We start from the raw sequence: 27,323 nt of genomic DNA on the forward strand, positions 1-27,323 counted from the left end.
TGTGTACTTTTCTATTATTGCCCACTATGTGTCTCTAAATTGGATTGAATTGTAAACAGAACCTTAAGCTTTCAGCAACTTTTACTCAACATCAGACTCAGACTCACCAGTCCATTTAATGTGAATAAATATGACAAGCATTTTTGAAGAAAAAGAGTGATATACGTATATCCAGTTCCTGTTGCTCAGCCACAAAAGTTTCTTTCTCTGCTTTCCTTTTAATAAGGTATTTAAAAATAAGTACGACATCCCATTTCTTTAAGAATCAGACTACTTGGCTCATTTTATTAAACATACTGCACACAATTTATTAGAATTAAAACATAAAAAGACACAATGAATTTGCTTTTGCACTTTTAATTAAAGCAAATTTGGTGTCCCTTAAATAATTTCAAAAAGTAAATTGTGACTCACATGGCAAAAAGGTTGGATTCCTTTAAATTAGCTCCCGCAACATCCTCCACGAAAAGATTTGTATAAAAGCCGTACAAATTAATAGTCACAGAAAAATGTTGACCCCACAATGCGACTCTTGTTAGCTTTGAAGGTTTTTTGTTTTACTTCCCTTTCCTTCTGTCCAGATAAACCTGTGCCCCCTTCCAGCGTTATCTCTCACCGTTCCAGTTGTTTAAAACCTTGTAATCATTGCTCCAACAATACGGGCAATTTAGGTGAGTACCTACTTTCTTGTGGCCGTTTCCAGATGCACAGAGATCAGCACACATCTGCTTCCCTCGAAGCTTTGAAGAGTGGCAAAGATAAGATTTCTGGACCCTTTGATTAAAGTGTTCAATAAAATATGTTTCAGTGAAATTTAGTTATTGTTATGTTGCCACTACTGGTGTTAACAAGAGAATAAATAAATAAATAAACAATAAAAATAAATAAACAATGACAATCTTTTCACTTTCCTCGTTTATATTAAACACAGCGCAACACATTTATTTTTCTTTCCGTTGAACTCACGTAAAAGGTCAGATTATATATATATATATATATATATATATATATATATATATATATATATATACACACAAACACACACACACACACACACACACACACACACTTTCGCTGGGATTATAGTTTTATAATTTCCCATGATAGAAGTATTATTATAGTCCCCTAACCATGGAGTGAGTCTGTGAATTATCCATTAGCCAGAGGGCCTTTATAGACAGGAGAAGCCTTTCTTCTTATGTCTCGTTCAAGATCAAAGAAATTTTAAATGAAATAAACTCCCTAGATTGTATATTAAGTGTTTATCATGACTATCCTTGGTTTAAAAGTCTATTACAATTTGCATTTTGCGATTCTATTGGCAACAGACTACAAACTCAAACAACTGAATAGCCAGAATTTGATTATTTTATTTATTTATTTTTTACAAATTTTATGCAAACATTTTTTTTCCCTGAAAATAAACTGTACTTAAAGGAAAGCATTCCATTTTATATATTAAAGCTCAATCTAAGGTTGATTTTAAGAAACAACAAATTAAATGATTTATTTTTGAAAAAACACTATTTGTAGTACTTGCAGAAGAAAGTTCAAGTAGGATTCTGCAGTTAATTGAGATTTTATTTCAATACTTTATAAGAGACTAAAATGGACACAGAGAAAACAGCTTGTCTCTCTGCCTCTCATTTTTTTTTTTCTTTTAATGTTCTGGTCAAACCCTCATAATCCGGAGGCCATAATCTGTAGCTGTTCTGTAATCTGCGGAAAAGCTTCTCCCTCTCCCTCCTCATCCCTTCATCCTGCTTTCACACTCTAATTTTCTCTGTAATTTGCTAAAGACCGTGCGCTGATTGGTTGCCTCGGCCGTCTCTGTTTACACTCTGGAGCTGACATCATTTTCCTCCAGGGATGCGGCGTGGGGGTTTACTCTGCGCACGTTTAGGTTCCCCCATTCTGTCTCGGATTAAAAAATGACGACCAGCCCACCCCCCTCCCGGCTGATGAATTTCAGTATCTGTGTCGCTTTATAAAAGTATCCCAGAGCCTCATGAGCCCACACGGCACCAGCAACACCTGGAACAGCCCATTACATTCTAAACTTTCCTACATTTTCTGCTTCAAACATTATTTTCCCCCTGAGCTTTAACACTTACAGACAATTTAGAGCAGGTGCGTTCAAAGGTTTTGTCAAAATTCTCAAGTCATAAGTAACTGAGGGGCCAAAAAGTACAATTTAAAGAACAAAACAAAATGATTTCCAAAATATATGGTGACTTCTACCTGCTCTACAAAATATTAGCACGTACTATTCTAAGTAAACATATTTCTTTGATTTTCTGTAGAAAAGGGCTGTGTAAATCAACAAGTCTATAAATTTTGTAGATGCAAAACTTGAAAAGAATTTTGTACATTTGATGTAATAAAAAGCAGTCATCCAGTTTGCAATTTTTTTTCTTTGGCCTTAATTTAAAAAAAGTATTATTTTTTTTGTCTATTCTCAGCAGGAAAAGGATTTGGAATTGAAAATGCTGGGCAATATATCAAGATTTTTTAAAATATTGAGATTTTTTTTAAAGAGATACAGGACTGTCTCAGAAAATTAGAATATTGTGATAAAGTTCTTTAATTTCTGTAATGCAATTAAAAAACATGAAATGTCATACATTCTGGATTCATTACAAATCAACTGAAATATCGCAAGCCTTTTATTGTTTTAATATCGCTGATTATGGCTTACAGCTGAAGAAACCCAAATATCCTATCTCAAAATATTAGAATATTGTGTTAATTGCATTACAGAAAATAAAGAACTTTATCACAATATTCTAATTTTCTGAGACAGTCCTGTATATAGTTCATATTGAGATGATCTATGTTTCATTATAATTATATTTTTACATATTCTTGTATCACTTGCAGGACAGATTTGCTCCATCCTATAATTTTGGTCATTCAGAATGGCCCCCAGGCATTACTGTGAACACCCCTGCTTTTGTGTTTCTTAAATTTCTTATTAAAATGACTTAAAACAATACAACATTCTCTATAATTTCCTGACGGGTCAAAGCAGAAGCAAACAAAATTTGCCGTTATAATGAATTGGATGAATTTTTATAAAATGCCTCGTTTTGTTTTGGTTTTTTTTAAAGCCAGTTTTTGAGGATGACGATGCAAAAGCTACTGACGCCTTATTGGATGTCATCTCCTCCGCTCAGCCTTTTGGCTTCAAGATCATTGTGGAAGAGAGGAAAGTCCTCACAGCACACGGTTGCCAGTTACTCTCTTGTTTATTGTTTGCATTTTAGAAATCCATTTTCTTTTTTTTTTAGAAAAGATTATTTAAAAAAAACAAATTATTTGTTTATCATGAAATCAATTAACATCTTCGTTGATGTTCTAAGCTGAAAATGTAGAAAACCTCCAATCCATGATTTTTTTTATAAGGATGTCTCGGCATTAGGGGTCTGTTGTATCAGAGGTTGTAAAAATCAGAGGATAATGAGGCTCAGAGCCAACAGAACACTGTATCTGTGGTGCGATTTATTATCAATCCTCATGTTAATTTTTATGAACGTCCATACCTCAGTTTGTGCGTGATGTTTCTGGGAGAATCTGCCTGTTGCGTCAATTATAAAGGCTGATTATATCCACAGATAAAGCCCTTTCAGGAATTGAATGTTCTGCTGACTTTGCTCTATTAGGCTGAGTTGATTGACTTCTGTTTTTGTATGATGAAGCCCCAAACCTATTGGATTCTGGATATTATGCTGTGATTTTCACCTCATCATCTCCAGGCTTTCACCATCACATTTAATGTAAACAGACATTTGCTGTGCAACTGTATGAACTGTCCCACGTGAAACATGCGTCAGTGTCCAGATCCGTAATTACGTGCTCCAATTGGACCTTCTTTCCCTATTTTGAAAAAACACTGTGCCTAAGCAAATTCACAAAAAAGTCACATTTATTCTCATTTCCCTTTTACATATTTCTATTGAATGTCTTCATTCTGAGCAAATTCATTGTTTGTGTGCCCAAACTTGGCAAATAAAACGGATTCTGATGTCACGGCATTAAAAAAGTGATGGCTGAGCGGTATGCAGGAATAGGAAATAGTTTACTTTGAGTACTTTTTTGAATGAAGTCATTCACGAACTCCCTTTAGCCCTAGTGGAGATCCACTGCTGAACCGGGCTGAGGTTTCTGTGTTCCTGCTCCTTCAAGCGTTGATTCTAGTAGCCCAACATCTCCCCAGGATGCACATCTTCTGCATTTTCATATCGCATGTCCTCTATGGATCCAAGAACTAAACTATTCTCAGATCAAACATGAATAGACGTAGAGTTTTTTTTAGCCGCAGTTTCTCCGACAGCTTCTTGAAGCCTCTCTGCATTATCAAATTACCAAAATCATCATGTGGGAGAGATACCAGAACACGTCCAGAGACATAAGCTTCCATGGTTAGCAGGATGAATACCCAGCGACTGCTGCATGGACTCCTGTAGTGCCAACATCTGCTGTCTGGAGACTCCAACATTATGTACCACAGAAGACCAGCGTCATGGACCATAAAGTACACATGTATGTATGTACAAATGTATACACGAATGTATATGCACATATATACGTGTAGGTACGTATGTATGTAGGCGTATAGATATATGTATATATATAAGTATATATATATATATGTTTATATATATATATAGACCACTATGAATGTAAATAAGACATCATATGCCCATTCCTATTTCTTTTGTATTTTTTTGGTATTCTTTTTGATCCATTGTATATATGAAGATTCACTGTATATAACTGAATGCACCTTCCCTACTCTGCACCTTCTTGTATGAGCCGATGTGACGAGTGAATTTCTCCATTGTGAGATCAATAAAGACTATCTTATCTTAAAGTGTAGAAAAACATTGTCCAAAATTACATCCAGTAGAGTCCATGGCAGCATGATAGTAACCAGATTTGGACCACAGAAGAAGAATATTACAATCAAACATTACCAGCTCTGTCAATATATTAAAGCCTGGTCTCCAGATCAAAGTTAAGTTAAGCAGTAAGTTTCATATACAAACAAAATTTAAAATATGGAATAAAAAAACCTGTAAAATAATTGAATATGTGTCAAATGAAGCAGATACTTGGGTCAAAACTTACACTGTGTTGCTTAACCTTCAGGGCGAGACAATAAGAAAAACACTGAAAAAGCATCTTATTGTTAAGGTTTGAAGAAGGCAGCCTTTTCACTCTAAAAGATGGGAAGGTCATATCTGAATAAACAACAAGACCTCTGGAATAATGATTTTTAGAGCCACAAGAAAAGTGTGTCAGAGTAAAATGTGAGACCATTTATGTAAAAGCTGAAGTTTTTGTCCAAACTGGCTGAGCTTAATTGAAATGCTGCGGTGGGACCTTACCAGGGCTGTGCTTAATCAAATCTCTGCAAACCTCCCGAAATGAAAGGGGCCTTCTAAGGAGAGTGGCCGAAATTACTTCACAACGAGTCTGAAGGCCACAAACGTGCGGTGTATGTTGCTTTTCACCCAAGGTTTCAGGAACTCCCGTGGAATAAAATATTTCCTTTGCTCTGCAAAACCTTTCAGCTCAAAAGTGACAAATGAGAAAACATTTGCAGTTTGCAAAATATCGCGTGGAGATCCCTTTTTCTACTATGGTTTCAGCCCACATTCAGACAGAAGGAAAACTTTGTTGAATGCCTGAAAACCTTTGAGCAGCAACATGTACCCTCAGCCGTATGCAGCTCTAACTTATTGGGTGACTGCGTCACTCCGTCCTCTTCCAATCTCACTGGTTTCATTCGCTAATCACAATTTTCTCCCCTGATGTTGGACTGCTTGTCCGAGAGACTCCCCATTGTGTTTCTCCATCTGCGTCCTTGCCTCTTACACGTCAGAATAATATCAAACATAATGCTGGATCCAGGCTGCGGTCACCATGGCAACCGCCTCACAGTGCCAATCCCAGCCTGTCAGTCATTTCGGACAGCATCAACATGATATGTTTTTTTTTTGTTTTTTTTTTTGTAAAGCCCTACGTCAAACGTAACAATGGTTAAACGTTTTGATTGGTTTTGACAAATGGAACCCCATCAGTAACTTCCAGTTAGACAGCTGCCGTTCGCAGCGGCGAGGGCTAATAAAGCTGCAGCTACTGGCTGGAAGAGCATCGGGTTACATGCTGTAAGTCAGTGGTCTCAGCACACCTGACTCTGTCATTTTGTGTCTCTTTCTGTCTTCTGCATTGCACCACGCCCACATACCCCACTGTAATCAGCCTCATGTCTCACAACTGTGACCTGTTCCACTGCTCCGCTAACCTGACCCTAGCCAAATGAATTTCGCTCGCTCCACTCATCCATCTGGAACTGATCCATAGGAATGGCGTTTCAGAAGGCTGGGCCTTATCAAAAATCCTTGCATATGATTGGATAAGCCACTTGTCTGTCATCTTTATCGACGTGCTATTTCAACCACTCACACCGAAGCTAACCCGTGACACTGATGAGAGTGAAGCAGGAAAAAACAAAACAGAACAGCCGACATCTTGGATATAGCAACGGTGGAATCAGCGCAATGTCGGTAAATGATCAATGTCGTCTGTGCCATGAAAATGTGTGGATATAAGGCAACCAAAAACGTATAGACGAACGACTTACAGAACTCGGTTTAATAGTGTTACAAGTTCAGGTAAGATCATGTCGGATATGCAACCGGTGCTTTCGCTTGATCGGCAGACTCGAAGATAGTCTGGCAAATCCTATAGGATGGCAAAAAGCAGAAGAGGAACCGCTTTCTGAAAAATCAACTTCATCCGAAACATCAGTGAGTGCAAAGACACCTGTCGCACACAAACGGCACAGGGAACCGACACCGTCGAAATTGCGTCCCCAACCCCAAACACCCCCTGCTCCTCCAGCTACTAAATTGTCGAGGCCAACAACTGAGACCAGAGCTCGACAAAGTGTCACTGAGGTAAGTACAAATTGTGAAACATAAGACAGGCAATAGCTAATGATGTAAACCAGTGTAATGCAAGCACAACACGGAAGAAATAGCAGCATCAATGTTAACGCTTGCTTCCTCGATGCGAGCCGCCATTGTTGTCTGAATCAAAACAGTCTCACGTCACGGTCGCTTCTCCACTACGTCACATCTATGAAACTCCAGCCCTGCGTCCTGATTGGCCAGACAATAAAATTGGTTGAAGCGGAGCTAAGCGGAACGAAATTCATCTGGCTCGTCAGGTTACTGCTCCGCTGCAATCAGCTTCATGCGTTGCACCTGGCGCCTGCACTACTCATGCACTCCACAGCCACTCAGATGATAAGCTACGTTCACATGGACAAAAGCAGTCGGAATAAACGGCCGATGGTAATAACAATGCGTCATGTAAACACGGCAATCTGAATATTGTGATCAGATTAAGCTCAGTCGGAGTAAAACTGTAATCCGAATGAGATGGGTGGTTCATGCCGACTGACAATCCGATCGGCGTGCATGTGAACGCTTGTCAGGATCAAGTTATTCTGAATGTGGCAAACTGACCTGCGTGCGCACGTGAATCTCACGACCACGTTATGTATTTCTGCTTTGAGTGGAAATATGTCGGAAGGCAAACCTGTCTGTGCTCTCGATACAACCTTTCTATTCAAAACATTTAACTTTTTACTAATTCAGTAACGTTTCCACCGTAATGCGAACCTGGAGCAAGTCAAGCCTGGGCGCTCGGAAGAAAAACAAACTCGTACTCTACTGATTTGTCAACTATTTCTTGTTGTTCAGCAAAGACAGAAGTACTTCTTTGTGTATTTTTAGAGAAATTTGCTAACTGCGCATTTCAGAGGGGTTCTATTACTGATAAAGCCAGGTGCATATTAACAAAAATCATGATCAGATTCATTCATTGTGTGCCCAAATGAACGGTACAATCTGAGTATTTCTTGTTTTTTAATACATTTCTATCTAATTGTTAAATTCTGTTCATGTAAACATAGCTACTAGTGTCATAGTTTTGGTTCCTGCTTTAGTTTTAGTCTTTGTTTTGGGTTTCTTTTAGGTTTGGTCCTTGTGGTTTTAGGCATAGACATCATATACGTAGACACCCCATTGGTCGCTGCCAGTCACTAAGCTGACGTGCCTACAGGGCGGCCATCTTGGGTCAGACCACAGATCAGACAGCTGCTGTGAAAATGAATAGGAGGCAGCTCAGATCTCATTTTAATCATATGTTCACAATGCTTGTAACCTTTCAGACAGATAACACATATTTATTCAGAACCAAAACTATTTAAACTGAAGTCAAACTGGATGAAAAATGTACACGCACTTACATATTTTGCAGTTACATATTAATCTAATATACACACAAATTATACACACATACATCTCTCTCTCTTTCTTCCAATATATATATATATATATATGTATGTATGTAAGTATGTACATAAGAGCAAAACTATATACAGACAAGTGAGAGCAGAGGTGCCCATAACAGCATTTATTCTGTCTGACCTAAGATGGCCGCTCTGTCGGCACGCCTCTCAACCGAGGACACGGCGTCTACGTATTCATGTCTGTGGTTTTAGGTGCTGGATTGGTTTAGTTTAGTTCCTGTTTCCCCTCCACTGATCCTGTCAGCCCGTTCTCTCTGTCACCCACTTAACTTCCCCTGATTACCTCCACCTATCTTAGATAATTAGAGTCACTCGTTTTTCACCTGTCTACCTGTCTATTTAAGCTTGCCTCCCCTGTCACTTCCTTGCCAGAATGTCGCTTTCCTCACGGTGCAGCTTCCAGCTATTTCCTGTTCTGCCTGCTTGTCTGTGTTTCTGACCTGTGTTCTGTTTCCTGGTATTGAGCCACCGTAAGTCACCGATCCTGCTAACCCTTATCTGTGTTCTGAGTTTGCCAGTTACTCGGACCTGGTGTGGACCAAAGTCTCTGAGTCCCCGGTTCTGGACTGCCACTCGTGCTCTGTTACCCGTTTTTGGATTGTTTCCCTCCGCTCTGTGTCTGATCCCTGCTACCCGCCCTGCCTGTCTCCCTGCCGGACTCCCTCAAGGACTGTTTCTGTTTGTTCACTCATTTAATAAACTGCCTAAACATCTCCATTGTGTCTGGCTGAATACTGGGTTCACTCCCATTCATTACAACTAGAGGCTCTTGCTAGTAGACGTCCAGCGGTTTTCCTTGCCTGATGTTTACGAGCTTGTTTCTGCTCCTTGGTTTTCCCTGACTCACCTTGTCTGATATGAACCGAGCTTCTGATCTCTAGACAATGACTCTGCTTTTGTGCACTGACCTACGAACTTCCTTAACGTTTGGGTTATGAACCGCTCTCTGCCATTCTGCCTGACGCTCTCTGCATTGACTGAAGTCTGCTCTCGCCGTTGCTTGTTCCTGCACAGCTTCTCTGACTGTCACCAGGTTTCTCATTTAAATAAACCTTTTAAAATGCAGCTCTGTGTTTGGATGAAATTCTGGGTCCACAATCTGCTTTTCCTGACACACTCCAATGTTGGCTAATTTGCAGAGCTCTCTAGCGCTTGACTGCATGCTAATGAGACAGTTCAGCCATTTGAATCAGATCTGTAGGGCGAGGGACACATTTGAAAGTTTCATCGGCCCTCGAGTACTTGAGTTTCTGACCGATGCTGTACATCTATGCAGTGGATGTTCTCAGGAAAACGGGCCAAAGCTGTGGACAAATTACACAACTTTCACAGTCATCACAGAGTTTGAATAGGCTAGGTGTTCACAGGCTGAAAGACACTTGAAAACTGTGCCGTATGAAAGGCTCCCTGATTTACCAGACCAACTAAAGCCAACCGAGCGAATCAAACTCTGTTGTAAACTTCCACAAGCACAAAGGTTTGAAGGAACAAACGTACCAGCACAGGGTGCAGCTATAAAAGATCAAACTGGTTATATTTCTGTTACACTACCCCTTGAAAATGGATGAGATGCAATCTAAAATATACTACTTTCAACACACAAGTACATATGACTCGTACTGCATTGTTATACTTGTGTTGAGAGGTTGCAACATCTATTTGAGGTTGATTGTGGGTTTTGGAATGACTGTTCAAGTTGAGTCCCGGCCTGTGATGTCTTTCCCCTCTCTCTCAACCCAATTTCCTGACAGCCTACTTTCAAATAAAAACCACTACAACCAGGGAAAAAAAATGGCAGACAATATCATGCTTGTGCAGGATTGTACAAATAAACATTAAGAGGGTATAAATCAGTTTATATGGAGAATATTTGATTTAGAAATTACCTTTTACATTCAATGTGATTTTTTTTTTTTGATTTAGCTCTTCATTCTTTACTACAGTATGTTTTAGCCTTAAATATTGGAGTATTTCTCTGTTGGGGGAGTGGTGGCCTTAATATAACAGATATACTTGTTTTTAAATTTAGGCATTTAATTGTGGAAAAGGCTTGTTGAAAATGAACCACTTTCCACCATCGGAAAACATTGTTCTTTTTGTCCATTTGTGGATATTTACTTTTCCGTGGCCAACTATTTATTTTCTTCAATCTACAATGACCATAATACAAATTTTTATTTTTTGGAAATTACAAGAATAAAGTCATAATATTAGATGTACAAGAATAAAGAACATTATGAGAATAAAGTAATAATATTACGAAAATAAAGTCACACAGTTGTTTGCACAAGTCCTGATACTAATAAGTAATTTGATGCTGATTTGCTAAAAAAAAAAAGAAATCAGTATTCCTTAATTGTGAAACCAATACCAAATTATAACGTTACAAGAGGCTCAACATTTCTCATTTTAACACAAGAGGAAGGACCATTTAGTCAACAGTCCGTTGTTGCGCTGAATTTTCACTTCCACAGGAGAGGTACATGATGTTTTATTTTGTTACTATTTCTGGTCCGCTTCTCTTACTGGCTTCCATGTTTGTTAGGCTGCTGCTCTTTTGCCAACATAAAATACCAAATGCTGCGTTCTATTTTGGGAACCCAGAGAACTCTCCTATGATTGGCTTAGGAACCAGGAAGTAAACACGGGCTACACTCTTAACTGAAGTTGTTCCGGAGCGTACCTCCAGGTTTGAAAGGAGAAAAAACGTGACAAAGACATCGTTGATGGAGAGGACTCAATGTTTGTGGGGAATGTTACTAACATCCCAGGTGACAAATGAGAATGATTTAGGTTGATTTTACAGTAAATATAATAATAAATGTTTTGTATTACTACTTAATTGTAATTAGTTAATACTTATTTATTTGTAGTATATATTATACCCACTGCTGTTTTACGCTTATGTTCAAAATGTTGTATAGTTAAAATAAAGTTCGTAAAGAAAGTCAGCTTTTAGCTTTTAGCTTTTGCAGCATCCCAGCCGCTCCTCTTCATTGGCTGTTGGCAACAGGCGTTTGCAGTAGCGTCGTTGATTCGCTCACACTACTCCATCCACCACAAAAAATTCAAACGTGTTTGCTGTTTGTTTAACTATGATTGAGGTCGGGTTGGATTCCCTCACATTCCTACATACCTCTCTCTTCACCTCCTCTTACACTAACAGACTGACACAGACTTTCACCGTCTGGGAATAAGGGTTAAAATAGGGTCGACTTAAGTCAGATTTCATGCATTATCGTCCACTCAAATCAAGATTAGCTGGATAGATTCAGAAAGAAAACCTACAGCTCATTCTGGGCTTTCCAGGTCCGCGCTGATAAACATCTGGAGCTACATACACACTCCATAAAGATATGGCAAGGCAAGTTTGTTTATAAAGAACTTTTCCGTTACAAGATGATTCAATGTGCTGTAAAAGATATGTAACCTTCGTTTTCCCCTCTGTATGACATTAAAGCTGGTTTTACTTATTTATTTTTTAAGGTCAGTTAGAATTACCTAAATTATGTGCCAAATGCCAGAATAATGGGAGGACGCTTTGGAGAGAAGTCAGAAGTTGCATTACACTGAAGTTATAATGCCTTTCAACATTCTGGAAAAGCCCAACCAATTTATTTTGTGGGTTTGTATGCTTCTGACATGCCATCTGAGTTAAATGGAGGAACACCTGTGTCTGTATGACAGCAAAAAAATAAAAATAAATTAGCCAAAATATCTGGAAGAGATAAGAGGACCTCCAAAGGATCTTTTCATTCTGTAATATAATTTCCAGATGCTTGAAGGCCCCACTTCTCACTTTTTAAACAATAATATGCACATATAAACCCAACAAGAATGTCCATGTATTATTCCCGTCGGGAAGGACAGGGCTTTTGTGTCCCAAAGATGGATGTGGTTGGTGATAAATCAACCAAAGAACAAAAACAAAAGACCCTCTGAAGATGTTGGCTGAAGCTAGTGAGAGAATCCACAGCATAACAAGTCCTCTCCTGACAAGGGCTGAAGGTTATTACCTCAAAATCAACATAAACAGCTTAACCACAGTTTGCAAATGACCACGGGTGATTGTAGAAATTGAGATTGACGGTCAAAACTGAGAGCTTTGTCTTTTTGCCCTCAAGTTTTTTTTCACCCTGACCGAATAAAGTTACTTCCTGCAGACAAAATCTTGATTTTTTTAAACTCAGTAACTTCTATTAGCTGCATGAAAATAATGTCAGGAGGAGGTGCGAGAGATGCAAGAGGCTACTTAACAGATTTTATGGAAATTTTATGTCCGCTTCTCCGATGCCAGGGAGGGTGAGTGTTTCCTCCAGATGCCCCCGAAACAGATGGCGTACAAGTTTAGATCACATTGAGAGATGACAAACGCGGAGCTAGGTTGCAAATGTCAGTAAATATTAAACAGTCAGTAGAAACAACTGTCACACTATAATTTGTAACCTGGGCTGCTGTCACACTGCCCATCTTACCATTTGTATTGCTGTAAAAAAAGTATATAATGTGGGTCTAAACCAGTCCAGACCTTTGGTACAGTTGGCCCCTGAAAGTACTCAGGGGCCATGCCATTTTTTTTTCTAATTAAACACTAATAATAATTTCATTGTGATTTTGTTTATGTTTTCTTTTAAAAGCAATGAATCAAACAGGCAATATTTTTAAGTGAAAAAAAGTGCTTTTACAAAAAGTGTCCAGATCCGTCAGCTAACTTTGCTGGAGTGCCAAATTTGTACCACTCTTGACGTGGGGTCAGAAAATTATTCTAAAGGCTGGAAATGGCCCATAGGGGGCGCACTTTGGAAACCCCTGGGCTAACCACAGGAAAAAAAAATGGTGTCAGAGGGATGGCTGTTTATTAGGATGATGGGTGTAAAATTCAGTGTCATGCTTGTTACATTACTTCTGCTGCGACATTACTGCTTCAGTTTATTGTCTCTATACTTAATAATAACCTGAAAAACGTGCAGTGACCTATACACATTCTATGATTGGTCATATAATTGATAACAGAATTAATCCAGAGTTAGATCAGCAACAAGCGTTTAGCATGTCGATGTGAGTGACTCTTCACTATTGCAGCCTGAGCGTCTGCATAATGTATCATTCGATTGAGCAATGCTGCTACTGGGCCATTGCTGCAACATTCGAGTCACCATTTGCATGCGTGGCATATTCAAAGTTCCAACACTTTATTGTCCAGAAAATGTGCGTTGCCTTGTATTATCTGGTTAACCAACTGTTTATACTACATTATCAGATGCATAGGAAGGTGACGCTGGTGTGTTATTTACCTAAAGGAACAAATCTTCCTTCACTATTAAAAAAACAAGAAGAAGTGCAGATGAGTGTGATGGTGCAATAAAGTTAAAGGTTCTACATCATGCTTTTTTTAAGCCTTCCGAAGTCAACTGTAGACATAAATATGATGGAATATTGCCTTTGGTACTATGAAGTATTCATTATTATTATTTATGAAATATTAGTTGTTTTTTACGATATTTTTTCAACCCTTGCCTTCACTGTGATGCTGCCTCTCCCCCTGTGGGTGCCGTCCATATCATGATGTTTCCCTAAAGCCGCTGCAGCATGCAACCCTAACTAGATATTAGCAAGCAATATCATTCATTTATGGCTCTGGCATCTCCATCCGGAGGTTTTATTGTAGGAATTGCGCACCAGTTTTAACAATTTATCTCTCTGACAATCCACTCTGATACAGGCTGAGGTTCACCAAGCAGTCATCAGTGCAGGGACGGTCACAGGCAAACAAGCCAGCGAGCTCCCAATGACAAAATCCAACTGGGGCTGCTGCTCAGAGAGAAGATTTCACAAGGATCACTCAGACATACGTGAAAAAAACAAAATACCACTTTGGGTATGATTTTGATGAAGGTATAGCATCATAACATAGTTAAAAGCTAAAAAAAAGTTAATTTTGTATGACATAGGCCCTTTACACACCAGGAAATAGTTGCAAAAAGATTAAGGATCAACATACCAGTTTATATATCTTTTTCCCCCCAGATGGATTTGTACAAAAGATTTGTCCAGTAGCATTTGCGATGAAAAAAAAAACTGTAAAATTGTGTCCTAGAAAAAATAAAGATCTTTAAAACAAAAAATAAGTGCAAAAAAAACTACCAAACACATTTCCCACATTTATTGTTCACATAGACACATCATTTCTGTAGAGCTTTATCAAAACTGAAATCTCCATCTGATTTCTGTACGATAATCTTCACAACTGTTATCTATTTAGACTTGCGTCGGTCATTCGGTCCATTCGGGGTGAAGTCTGACTGCCCTGCCTGTTCTTCTGCGTGATATAAATCCCATAAATCCCTCAGAACCCTGCTTCTGAGTGCAGAAGAACAAGGAGTCCTGCAGCAGATTGAGCAAACCCTACAGAGTCTTGATCTCAGCATCACAGAGTCAGTGGGATCACATGAGGAGACAGATGACACTGAGGCACAGACTGAATCCATCCCAGTAGCTGTGCTGAGATCAGAGATGATAGAGTTACACACCCCGGCTATTTTTAACTCAGGACTGAGTTTGTGCTAAATCCATTTTGACCCGATGGTTTTACTGCTTAGTTAATTCACGTTCGAATGCCACATCGATGCAGAGGCTGCTATTTTACCATATGTGAAATTATCAAGGGCATTTACAGCCCAAGTGTAAATATGGACTCAGTAGTCAGTTTTAGCAAAACACATTCTGGCCTTGGACAACATCATTTGAAAGCTAAACGCATTTATTATTGTTATGATATATGTTTTTGGGTTAAATAGAAGAAAAAATATGTAGTCACCCTGTAATTTACAATTATACAACAAATATGTGCACATGTCTAATTATGCAAATGAGTCTGCAGTCAAAAGAGAAAGCTTGGGGACCTAAAGGAGCGGTTACATTTTACTGATTGAGAAAACATGGCCTCAACAAGGGAGCTGATGTCTGAAACAATGAGGATGATTACAAAACGTAGGTAAATCACCTCAGAGCAGAAAACCCTGTTGACTTTTCCCAGCCAGCTGGAGCAATTACAAATAAAAACGGGGAATTAGAGGTTGATCGAGGAAGAGATCAAAGCATCAGGACAGAAAACTCAAAGCAATTTGCCTCCATAATGGAAAATGAGCAGCCAAAGAAATAAAAGACTGAAAGGCAGAAACAGGAGTCGGTGTTGGTCATCAAAGCACAAGAAATCTGCTGGAGGAAATGGGATTTAATTCGTTTGAATCCAAACATAAATTGCCATTAACAAATGAGCAGCAAACAAGGTTACAGAGAGGTAAAAGAGAAGCAGTCATGGGCTCTGGATGATTCGATAAAACTGATATTCACTGATGAATCTGGAATTTAGATTAGCCAAGGAGATGGACTGATATTTGGTGCACACATTAAAACATATAAATTCAACTGAGTGAAGAATACAAACATGTTTCACGTGATCGTGGGTTGCATCTCAGATAAAGGAGCGGGGAAGCTGGCAGTCATTAAACTTCCAGTAAATGGATGGATCGACCCTGAAATCCAGCGTGCTCAGAAGCGGTTGCATGAAGCTGGTGCAGAGCAGGAGACAGCGCAACAGACTGCTGCATCCTTGGCGCACAGCAGAGAGTTATCGCAGATCCTTCTGTCATGATTCTGTGTCTGTTGGCTGCTGTAATCACTCTCGACATTCTGGATTGTTCCAGCTAGTTCTCCTGATTGCATGCACCCGTTACTGCCCTGATTACTTCACCTGTGTGTGGCGCTACTGAGCACTGGTGTCAGATTCTCAAAAACCTTTGTTGGCGTAGAGCATCCAGCGTTTCTAGCCAGCCTTTCTGTGAGTGACCCTGTTTGTGTTTTTGGTTTCCTGCCTGTTTGCCTCACCCTTGTCGGATTCTCCAGTTGTTCTCGGTATCTGGACAAAGACCTGTGCCTGTTTCCTGTCTCTGCCAAGCCCTCAGGTACTTTTACGTGTTGGACTATGTTTAGATTACTGGACCCAGGACTGGCCGGTACTCTGTTAGATTTCCCCACTGGAACCTCTGCTTTTTTCTGCTTTTGTCCGATTGTGGGAATTAATTCCTGCCAGCAGAAACACTTCTGAACCACGCCATGAAACCCTTTTAGGATTCTGTGCCGCTTCTCGGATCCAAACAAGGTTAGCGGCTTCCTTTTTTTTTTTTACATCATCTCCTCCTCTGAGACTCAACAGCCACTAACCTGTCTCTCTCCCTTGCAGTGGTTCCAGTTCCAGAAGGTTCCCGCACCGGCTACGCAAATCTTGGATAAAATCTTTGAACTTTACTCTGGTGTCAGTCGAATTATCGGGTCCAGACCCAAAACCTTAACACCTTCCTCCCAGGAGACTCTATAACCATCACTGCTCCCAAAAAACTCAGTATTTACAACCCTGCTGTTTTTACATTTAAATGGTTTAAAAAGCCTGTTGTCCATATGCACAAATACGCATTCATGTGTTCTAATTTTTTTTATTAATCTTCCATAGTTGCACATTTCTTTTAATCTGAGTATATTTTAATAACCATCCAGTAATTTTTGTATGCTGTAAATTTGACCTTATTGTACAGTCTCTATTTCTTACTTTCTGCATGCCTCCCTTTGCTGCTGGTACGCTTGAATTTTAACATTTTAGTGACACTCTGGGCTTTACACAGGAGCAACAGGGAGCTTCAGGAGACAACAGGAGGACTAACTGCATTACTGAAAGTTTCTCTAGTTTATATGTCTCAGCTTTTGGCCTTTATACACTGTTATCAGTGTATCAACCCTCTAGACCACTAAGGTCTTCTGGCTCCAGCCTGCTCTGCAGAACCAGAACCAGAACCAAACATGGAGAAGCAGCATTTGCAGCATTTAGTTCCTATGCTTCACTTATTTGGAACAAACTTCCAGAAAACTGTAAAAGTGCGGAAAGCCTGAGTTCTTTTAAATCAAGATTAAAAGCACATTTGTTTAGGATTGCCTTCAACTGTGCTAGTTAAACTGTTTTACTGTTTTTAATGTTCTTTTTTGTTGCTACATTTTATTCCTACTTGCTTTTATTCTGTTTTGTTTTCCTATATTTTAATCATGTAAAGCACTTTGCATTGTCTCTGTACTGAATTGTGCTATACAAATAAATTTGCCTTGCCTATATGCCATGAAAAAAAGCAGGTTTTGGAAATACTGGCAGTCTATGAAAAGGTTTGAAGCAAAGCAACAAAATGCTTCTGGTGCTGAATTGATGCTAAAGCTTTTGCTGCAGAACCAACCAGTTTACCTTTAGACAACCTGGTCAGCGCCACATCATCCCAGTCTTTATAAAAGCCTCATCTATTCGATGTTTGATCCTTTCCCTGATCATCCTCTGGTTTAGAGAAGGATCGTATCGAACGGAGAGTTTAACTACACAGATCATGTCGTTTATCCCAGTGTCCATGCAGATATTGAGAGAGAGTGAGCGTGGAAGCGACACACTAACGTCACATCCACTCAACAATTACAACACTGAACAATTAATGACTGTTCGTGTTAGAAAACGTTGTGAAATTACACATTTACCAAGTAATCTTGAAGCTGGATCCAGCAGCTTTGCAGACCTTTAGACTCAAAAGAGAAAAAGAGTTAACAGACGTTATAATGGTTATTCTGTGAAGTCTGTCATTTTACCAGCCTCATTCACAACAGTCCCGTTTAGCTTTAGCAGCTCTGCAGCTGAAAATAACCTGAATATCAACTTTAAAGGATGATTCTGAAACCTAGGCGATCTTAAACAAAAAAAATACAGCTTTGAGTGAAACTGCAGAAGCTTTAGCTGACAGTTCTTTATTCATGTTAAATAATGCAACATCATGATCAAAAAACCACACTAACCGGTCGAAGGGAATGTGTTCTGGATTCAAAAATGCGGGAATATTGGCAATAATTAAATTCATTTAGCCGAAAGAATCCCGAAAACCCAGATCAGAACATGTTTTTTTTTTTTTATTTCCATAAATCCAAAGTAGGTTTGGTGATGACATAATTTTTCAGGATGATAAACAATCTGGTTCTGTAATCGATTTATAACAAGCTCCTTCTCTGCTGTGCAAATCTAATCTGTCAGCTGCTAAATGGGGATGTTTAAAAAAAAATTAAATTACAAAAACAGGAGCGGTGCAACAAAGTACTAACTGTAATGACTGCATATCCAAAATGTACCGTTAATCACAAATATTTTTATGCATATTTCTCTTTGAGCTGTCTGCCTGAACGCCCTGCAAGAATAGAGATGACATAATTTTTCCAGGGGTTGTGCAAAAAGTGTTCACACAAATAAAAATTTTATGAACTGTTCAAAACCATCACCGATTAAAGGCCATTCCAGGTGATAGCTCAAAATAGTGGAAATACCATTATGATACAGGTGAGCTCAAATAGCTTAGATAAGAGTTTTATTTTAACTGGAACTCAGATAAGAAAGCCATTAAAGAACGGTCCAGGAAGTGGGCCTGGTTGAAATGTGAGTTAGCATGCACGTTTTATCACAATCTGTTTCCAAGTAAAAACTTTACAGAGCTAATGAGAACCCTAAAGAAACGCGACAAACCCAGAAGTACGTCTGGTGATTCACCTACATGGGAAGAAGACGGGGAAATTCCTCTTTATCTAGTCTGAGTCAACCATACTGGTTCCTAAAAAAAGAAAAAACGTTTTTGAAGACACGAAATGCCTGTTATGAACAGCTTGTTCCTGGTTTCCTGCCTTTTAAGGGAACATGGTGGGAGTTATGCTTCCTTCCTGCAGGTTGCAGTTACTGACTTCATAGGACTTTGAGGATTTATGGTCTGTTCGAACATAAGGCCAAGAGGTGAGAGTTGCAGACAAGTTCTTGGATTACCTATTTGTTGATTTGCTAACAATAATTATCTTTAAGTAATTGAAATGACTCACAACTTAAAGATTCCTTTTTTTTCACCATAAAATAAACCCTGTGATTTAAATAGAAAGATAGTTTGAACCCAGAATGCCAGCCAACCTTTTTTTAAAATTATTGTTGCTTTGAGAACTTTACAATCGCTATGGGCATAAATGGCATTAATGATGCGTTAATTATGCATCCAGATTTCATGAGAACTTTAATTCATTGATAATTCTATATCCACACTGACCCAATAATGATTGATCTCATATACACAGTCCCAAATATGCACATACATACATCCACACTAATATTTGGAAATAGAAACGAACAAATTTGTGACATTATTCTGGATCATATTTGCCTGTTTGAATTAGTTTTTCTGGTTCACTCCAAGCCTTTAAGCATAGTTCTCACATTTCTGTGTCATTCCCTTGGGAAGGCCAAACCCAAACCTTGATGTTAGCTTCATTTATAGCGGCAACAGCTTTCATGTCTACTTGGTGTCGTCATCATGTCAATGCACTTACGGTAACTCAGTGCAAGTTTCAGCTATCTAGCTATGGATATGGGATGCAGTCACAGGATTTTGAGGTGCTCTCTTCATTTTTTATTCACTTTGTGCAATGCACAGGTACGACTAGCAGCTAAACAACATCATGCTGCCACCACCATGCGCTGCAGAAGGAGAGGGGACCGTGTTCTTGGTCAGCACAAAAAGTAGTAGTACAAAACATTGCTTTAGTGTGAACACTAAAACCCAATTTTCCTCTAATATCTGAATTCATTATATATATATATATATATATATATATATATATATATATATATAGATAGATAGATAGATAGATAGATAGATAGATAGATAGATAGATAGATAGATATAGATATATATATAGATATACACACAGGCACCAAAACAATGAGCAAATCCTGGTTTGCGACATGCAGTCAGAACCTGTTTAAGTCAGGTCCGAAGTCTCTCCAGCAAACCAAATGCAGCCTAGCCGCCCTACATGATTGTCTTTGATCTGAGCTGAACAGTTAGGATGTTTTTCCAGATCTTGGCAAGGCGATGAAACACCTGAATAACATGTGCCTACATGCAACTGTTGGAAAGGATCTGATCTCGGAACCTCTACTTGTTTGGAAATGGCTCCAAAGGCCTTTCCAAAGTTGTGTAACTCTACAACTCTCTGTCTTAGACCTTCACCGATTTCCTTTCGTTTATTCTGAGTACTGATCCGTCCTACGAGCAAAAGCTTTTTTATGGTACCGAAGGGAATCTACCCGCTGTACTCCGCCATGGTCGCTGATTAGAAGTTAGTGGCTCTTGGCCTTGCCTATATTTTAATGCTGTACGCATAAAGATCCACAAGATAATTAAAACAATGAGCAAGATAAGTCTCGCTTTTTACGGCTCTGCGAACATGATCTTAGGATCTTAGGACTTACAGCTTGAGCTCAGAACTTCCCAAACGGAAACTGAAGTTATTTAGGCACGGCCTATTGATGTGGGTTGAAGACGTTTTGAATGACTGTCTCTGTGTCAGCTCTGGTGAGCGTTCCCCCCCCCACGATCATTCAGGGTCAGGTGGGATCGGCACAGATGAACGGATGGATCTTTCTCCTTCTGAATGAGGGCATTAAGTGGCCTGTGAAAAGCCCCAGATGTTACCCGAGTAATTGAAACTGGTGTTTGATCCATATTTAGGTCAATATACAGCACGAGGTTTGAATTTCAAAGGATTCAAATGAGAGTTTGGGCCAAAAACGAACAAAAAACAATGAGCAAAAATCATTTAATCACACGAGGGAAGTCACAAGAACCTCGTAAAATTCTGACGCAGCTTCTTGTTTTTAATCTTTCGTCAGATATTTTTCCCGCAACTTTACTTTAACGTTTAACCATGTTTTAAAGGGTGATGGGGTTAAAAATAACAGAAGTGGATCAGCTTATTAGGCAGCATGGTGGCTCTGATCATAGTAAACAGACCTTTATTAGAGTATTTAAAGTAATATTATTCTGTGGGCAGCCACTGGAGTACATTACATATTATCTACCTACTGCTTCTCATGACAGCAGTACCTCACGTATATTCTATATCCGTGTTTCTATATCTATATTCCCCATTCTGCCCCATCCTGGCAGCCATTTATAGCGGCGGTGATGCATGCTCAGCAGACTATATTGTGACAACGGCATGTAGTAAAAGCTCGTGATGCCTCCTCCATACCAAATTGGCTGGATTTAAATCCTATCTAAAGTTCAAATTATTAAATCCTACATGAAAAAAAATTCATGTCAGTTGAGAAATTTATGCTTACAGGACATTTCTATTGCATAAAGAGCCATTCCTCTTTTTTTTTCAGTTTCCATTTAAAAGCCAGTATCTCACGACCAAATATATATACTTTCATATAAGGAGTTGTTAAAGGAGAACCAAAAGTGATCTAAACGTTGTGTTGTGTAGTTTATTGTGGAATACTGTTGCCTAAACGAAACAAAGAACTATTTAAACACTGACATTCAATATTAATGAGGAGTCCAGCTAGTATGGAAATAAAATTAGCTTACTGTCTCTGATTCTACTGATGTTTTATTCATTCATTGAGTTGCGTTCACAAGCACTTTTTTTAGGCTGAATTTATAAACGCTATCAGGTCTTTTCAGTCTTTTTGCTGCTCCCTTCAGGAGTCACCACAGCTGATCCATCCACAGCTGATCCATCCTCCAGCCACGTCCTACTTCACTACATCCATCTACCTGGTCTGCTGTCCTTCTCTTTTCCCCAGACCTTGGCAGCAACACTTTAACATCCTTTATCCAATTTATTCACCATCCCTCAGACATGCCACTCTAGCTTTCTCTCCAAACGTCTCAATCTGAGCTGTCCCTCTGATAAACTTTGGCTTGATCAATTCAAATAGTCTCTATTTTGGTCACTCCCGGCGAAGAATATTTACATTTTCAGCTTTTCCGGCTCCAGCTTAGCTTGGCATCCGTCAGTGTTTTTTTGAGGTGTTTATACATCCTGTTTGAAACTGTGTGTTTGCAGAGCTTTTTGCTAATTAAGTCAGAACGGCCAGTATGCATTGTGAAGAGCATTGGCAAACACAGAATGTTACTTAACACATTTATACATTTCTGAGGTGACGCTATAATGTATTCAAAGACTGGATTCGGAAGAGTGGAAAAGCTTTAATGTTGATCAAGGTTTTTATACCAGAGAAGTTTTATAGCTAAACCTTGGCCTGGGCGATATGGACCAAAAATTACATCTCGATATTTTTAGGCTGATATACGATATTTATCTCGATATGTTTGGTTTTTCATTAAGTCATTATAAAAAGGTATCTCTGAATCAAAGATTTATCGCAAATGTCTAATGGGCACATTGTTTAACAAACAGCTGTAGATAAATAAGAGAAACTGCTGAAAAGTAACCTACTGGAAAACATAAACGATCCAAACATCATTATAAACCAACTTAGACCATCTCGATATAAATTATATTGTTTTCTCCTATACGTCTTCAAAAAAAAAATCTTGATATTTTTAAAATCTCGATATATTGCCCAGCTCTAGCTAAAGCTAGAAAAATGTTGATATGTATTTTTAGAATTCCTTGACATTTCTGTTGTATTTTGAATTTCTGCAGACCATCACACTGCAGTGAGACAGATTAACAACACAGATCACTGTATTTGTATTTTATATTGTGTTAAACAGAAGTCACATCGCTAACGTTAGAAATTGTTTCAAACAAAATTCTGTGTTTATGACGTTTCTGATTTCTGGTATTTATAAGCAACGTTGCCAACAGGAGATGCTCCCATTGTAACTGTACTTACTAAAAGCCCCGACTGTGTTTATAAAGTCACCAACAGAAATGATAAATTCAGCTGAAACCTATCCTTGAACCCAGTCCAGAGTAGATGGAAACATTGAGCACCGTTCAAAATGCCACGCACTTGAAATATGACAACATACCAAGAATTGCATCAAGGCAGCCACTGTCAAATGAAATATTGCACAGATTGATATTGCAATGAAAATTGTGCAGCTCTGGTGAGCCCTGGTAGACCCTTCCAGCAGGTACAGCGAGCTAAATTTACTGCACAAGTCAAGTGAAGGGTAGAGTGGTCTGGGAGGTAAGCATGCAACTTGGAGTTTTACACATTTACCATCAACATTTCGATGGGTTTAAGGTATCCTAGCCTATTCTTTAGACCAGCTTGTTTCTAAGACTAGCACCTGTTTAGCACTAAAACAATAGCGAACAACATATTTCTGGCTGTTTCATTCTCCTTTTATTTTAATTGCTCCTGCCTCCAGCTTGGTTACATATTTGGTAGGAAATGCCACCATATTTCTGTTCCAAGTGAAGCATTATTTAGTTTCTTTGAGCATGGGACTTTATCTGGTGAGGTGTGAGCTATGAATGTTTTTTTTTTATTTATTTATTTTTTATTTTAAAGAAAAAAGCAAGTAGTTATTGAGTTTTCGTCTTGTCAGTATGATTTTCGGTACTAAGAAGAAAAAGAGATGAGTTGTGGTAGTTTTGGTGAAATGGACTGCAGTCTGCAGCAACAGGTTGGGGAGGGGGAGCTCCATATCACTCTCAGCTCCGTACATTTGAACGACGGCATGAACCCCGTAAATTTCTGGCACTTACTCTGGTATCCATGTTAAAAACGCTTCAAACCGTGAAGTGGGCACGATGGGAAATTTTTTTAGCAGTTTTAAAATAAGAACTTTTTAAAACTTTGGTATTTTTTTTGGATACCGTGACCTTGGAAACAAGCCAGTGCCTATACTCAACACATAATGCACAGTTAGAGATTCATGAAGTTATTTTATTGGTAAACAAATATAAAAAGCATATTGGATGCATTTTGGCAACAGGACAAGAGATGCACCAATCAATCAGCCAGAAACCTGATTTTGTTCCCCCCTTTTTGATTAATCTACCAGTGAAGATAAAAAAATAAACAGATATAAACAAACAGATAAATCTAATTCATATAGGACCAGTTTAGAATGAGAGAAAGCATGATAACTGCAGTGTGTGGACTTAATTAGCCTGGACTAAACTGATACTAGACACTTTAAAACACATTTTAAGGTTTGTGAAAACTTTGTGATAATTAGTGATATTTTATTATATTTTGTCTCATTAGCCGGATGTGACTTTGTTGCACTAAAGACCTCATCTTATTAATTTTTAGCAGTTTTAAAAGAAGAACTTCTTAAAACTTTGGTATTTTTTTTGGATACCATGACCTTGGAAACAAGCCAGTGCCTATACTCAACACATAACAAGGATTCTTTTAACGCACAGTTAGAGATTCATGAAGTTATTTTATTGGTGAACAAATATAAAACGGATATTGGATGCATTTTTGGCAACAGGACAAGAGATGCACCAATCAATCAGCCAGAAACCTGATTTTTTTTTTTTACCTTTTTGGTTAATCTACCAGTGAAGATAAAAAAATAAACATATATCAGATAAATCTCATTCACATAGGACCAGTTTAGAATTAGAGGAAGCATGAAAACGGCAGTGTGTGGACTTAATTAGCCTGGACTAAACTGATAGACACTTTAAAACACATTTTAAGGTTTGTGAAAACTTTGTGATAATTATATTTTATTATATTTTGTCTCATTAGCCGGATGTGACTTTGTTGCACTGAAGACCTCATCTTATTCATGAAAAAAAATTATCTTCTGCTGCAGCCTTCTTATTTCTAAAGGTATAAATATGGGACAAATATGGAGTCATACAGCAACGGACGCATAGTTAAGTGACATCGCTCCCACCTAAATTCCTGTAATCCCAAACATTAACTTGTGTAACTTTGACAGCACAAACAACCACCTAAATGACCCCCCCCCCCAAAAAAAAAAAATAAATAAAAAAAACCTGCCATGCTGCTGCTCTGAACTTCATTAGCATTCTATTAATAACACAAACACATGACTAACACCCAAAGTGTGAAGTGTGTTTTCGGAGCCTGTTTGCCTGCGACTGTGTGCGTGCAGGGTGTTTGGGTTTGTGTGTTTGCGGAGGCAACAATCCTCCAGCAGGGAGACCTGGCTTACTGTTTAATTATTCAAACACAAACCTGTGCACTAACACACACACACACACACACACACACACACACATACACATTTCAACCTCCCTCCAACACACCCTGTCTCCTCGCCTCCCTGCATCCATAGCTCACAGTTTGAATCCTTCTGTCCGGCACCCTCACGTGCCACCATGGCCCTCCTCTTCCTCCTCGTCTTCCACCCTCTACCCCCCCCCCCCCCCTGTTCCCTTTGTCAGTGTGCAGCGGCCTGAACCCTCGGTGCTGATCCGTTCTGGCATTTGAGGAGAAGAAGCATTTTTCTTTTTCCATGGCACTGTGTCGCCGATGCTCATCACAGAGAAGCGAGGGGAGGTGAAGGCAGAGCAGGGAGGAAAGTAGGTGACAGAAGAGGAGGAAGGGGAGGAAGGGGTGGGGTGGTAGGGGTTTTGCTTCTGGGGAGATGGGAGAGGAGGAGAGCAGTTTTCAAGGCTGTAATTGAAATCTAATTATCACCTCAAGTCCCAGCTGAATCCATGTTAGGAGCCCGCTCACGCTCCATGAAAATGTCCGCACGTGTACCCTTACAATCGGCACATTTATTCCCGCTAACATCTGGCGTCTTCACACACCAATAATCCCCCTCCATGTCCCAGAGCAGCACAGGACCTTCCACCTCTCCCACATGTGCACCCCCCCCCCCTCCACACCCCCTGCTGTGGACAGGACATTTATGTATGTTTCTGTGCATTCATGCGGATGCAAACACAAACGCCTAATCGCAGAGGACGGAGTGGCGAGCTCGCCTAATTTCTAATTGCATCCTGATGATGACTGCTCTCACACATGTGCAACGTCATCACTATCGCATTGTCAACGTCAAAGCACAAAAACACACACACACACACACACACACACACACACACACACACACACACACACACACACACACACAGACACACAGATGCATGCGTGCAGGGAAGAGCGCACACATCCACACAAACACTGTGAAACATTTAGGTTAGAAGGCATTACATTGAGCTTGTACTGTCCTGACCTGGAAATGACGTGCGCGCGCGTGTGTGTGTGCGTATGTGTCTCTGTGTGTGTAATGGACAGGAGGATGGGAGATGGATGGATACTAACTAGCTTTTCCTGGCCGCGGTCTCTGCAGAAGCCGCTGAGCTGTCAGCAGGTCCTCGGTCTTCACGGCCTGGAGCAGCTCCTGGTCCTTCCCCATGTCCCCTCCGTCCCACCCCGGTCCACTCGGTCCAGCTCTCTTCCTCCTCTGAGCGCCCCTCTCTCTCCTCCGTTAATCCGCCGCTACATCCTGCCGCCGCTCCCTGGCCTCCCGCTGGACCTTGCAGCTGGCGGATGTTTGGACGGATGGATGGATGGATGATGGATGCTGCTGCGCTGGAGGTGTGATGCTCCCGGTTCGGCCACAGCCTCCAGCGCGCGTCGCTGTCGCACCTCCACCGGGCGAGGAACGCGGATCGCACAGACTGTAACCCCCGTGACGACTTCACTTCGTGCGTCCCGTGCGTTGGAAATACGGCGGCGGAGCGTCAGCGCCCTCGTGTACCTTCGGGTCAGAACCGCACCCCCCCTCCCCTCCCCAACCACGCGCCGCTACGAAACCTTCACGAGCCCCCGTGCGGCCCGTGGACGTTTGTTTGACGTGTCGCCGCCGCACGCCGCACGCCGCACGCCGCCGCCTTCAGTCCCCGCGCCGCGATTGACCAGCTTGCGCCACGTCCACGCACGCGCACTGACACAGCAAACCACCACAGTATTTATTGCGCTGGCGTGTCAGTCCGGTTGCGCTGCTGCAGCACAAGTTGGGACAAATCCTTGAATCGGATGAAAGCCCGGCCAGGCGCGTGCATTCACAGCGCGCGACTGGCTGTGGGAAGGGTTCTGGGTCACCTTCTTCAGCTAAACAGGTCA

At 40.0% G+C, this 27,323-nt stretch overlaps 1 protein-coding gene across 3 annotated transcripts in view; it reads right to left on the reverse strand.

Moving 5' to 3' along the window:
- Positions 1 to 26,810, reverse strand: part of si:dkeyp-9d4.3 (caskin-1) — a 71,316-nt gene extending 44,506 nt beyond the window's left edge. For all 3 annotated transcript variants that reach the window (XM_012873872.3, XM_021322226.2, XM_012873870.3), the window contains exon 1: positions 26,520 to 26,810. In XM_012873872.3, the coding sequence (XP_012729326.2) occupies positions 26,520 to 26,613 (94 nt within the window). In that variant the 5' untranslated portion in view covers positions 26,614 to 26,810. The remainder of the gene's footprint in view (positions 1 to 26,519) is intronic.
- Between the last annotated feature and the right edge of the window lie 513 nt (positions 26,811 to 27,323).

The sequence above is a fragment of the Fundulus heteroclitus genome, chromosome 5, assembly GCF_011125445.2.
Source record: "Fundulus heteroclitus isolate FHET01 chromosome 5, MU-UCD_Fhet_4.1, whole genome shotgun sequence".
NCBI classification, from domain to species: domain Eukaryota; kingdom Metazoa; phylum Chordata; class Actinopteri; order Cyprinodontiformes; family Fundulidae; genus Fundulus; species Fundulus heteroclitus.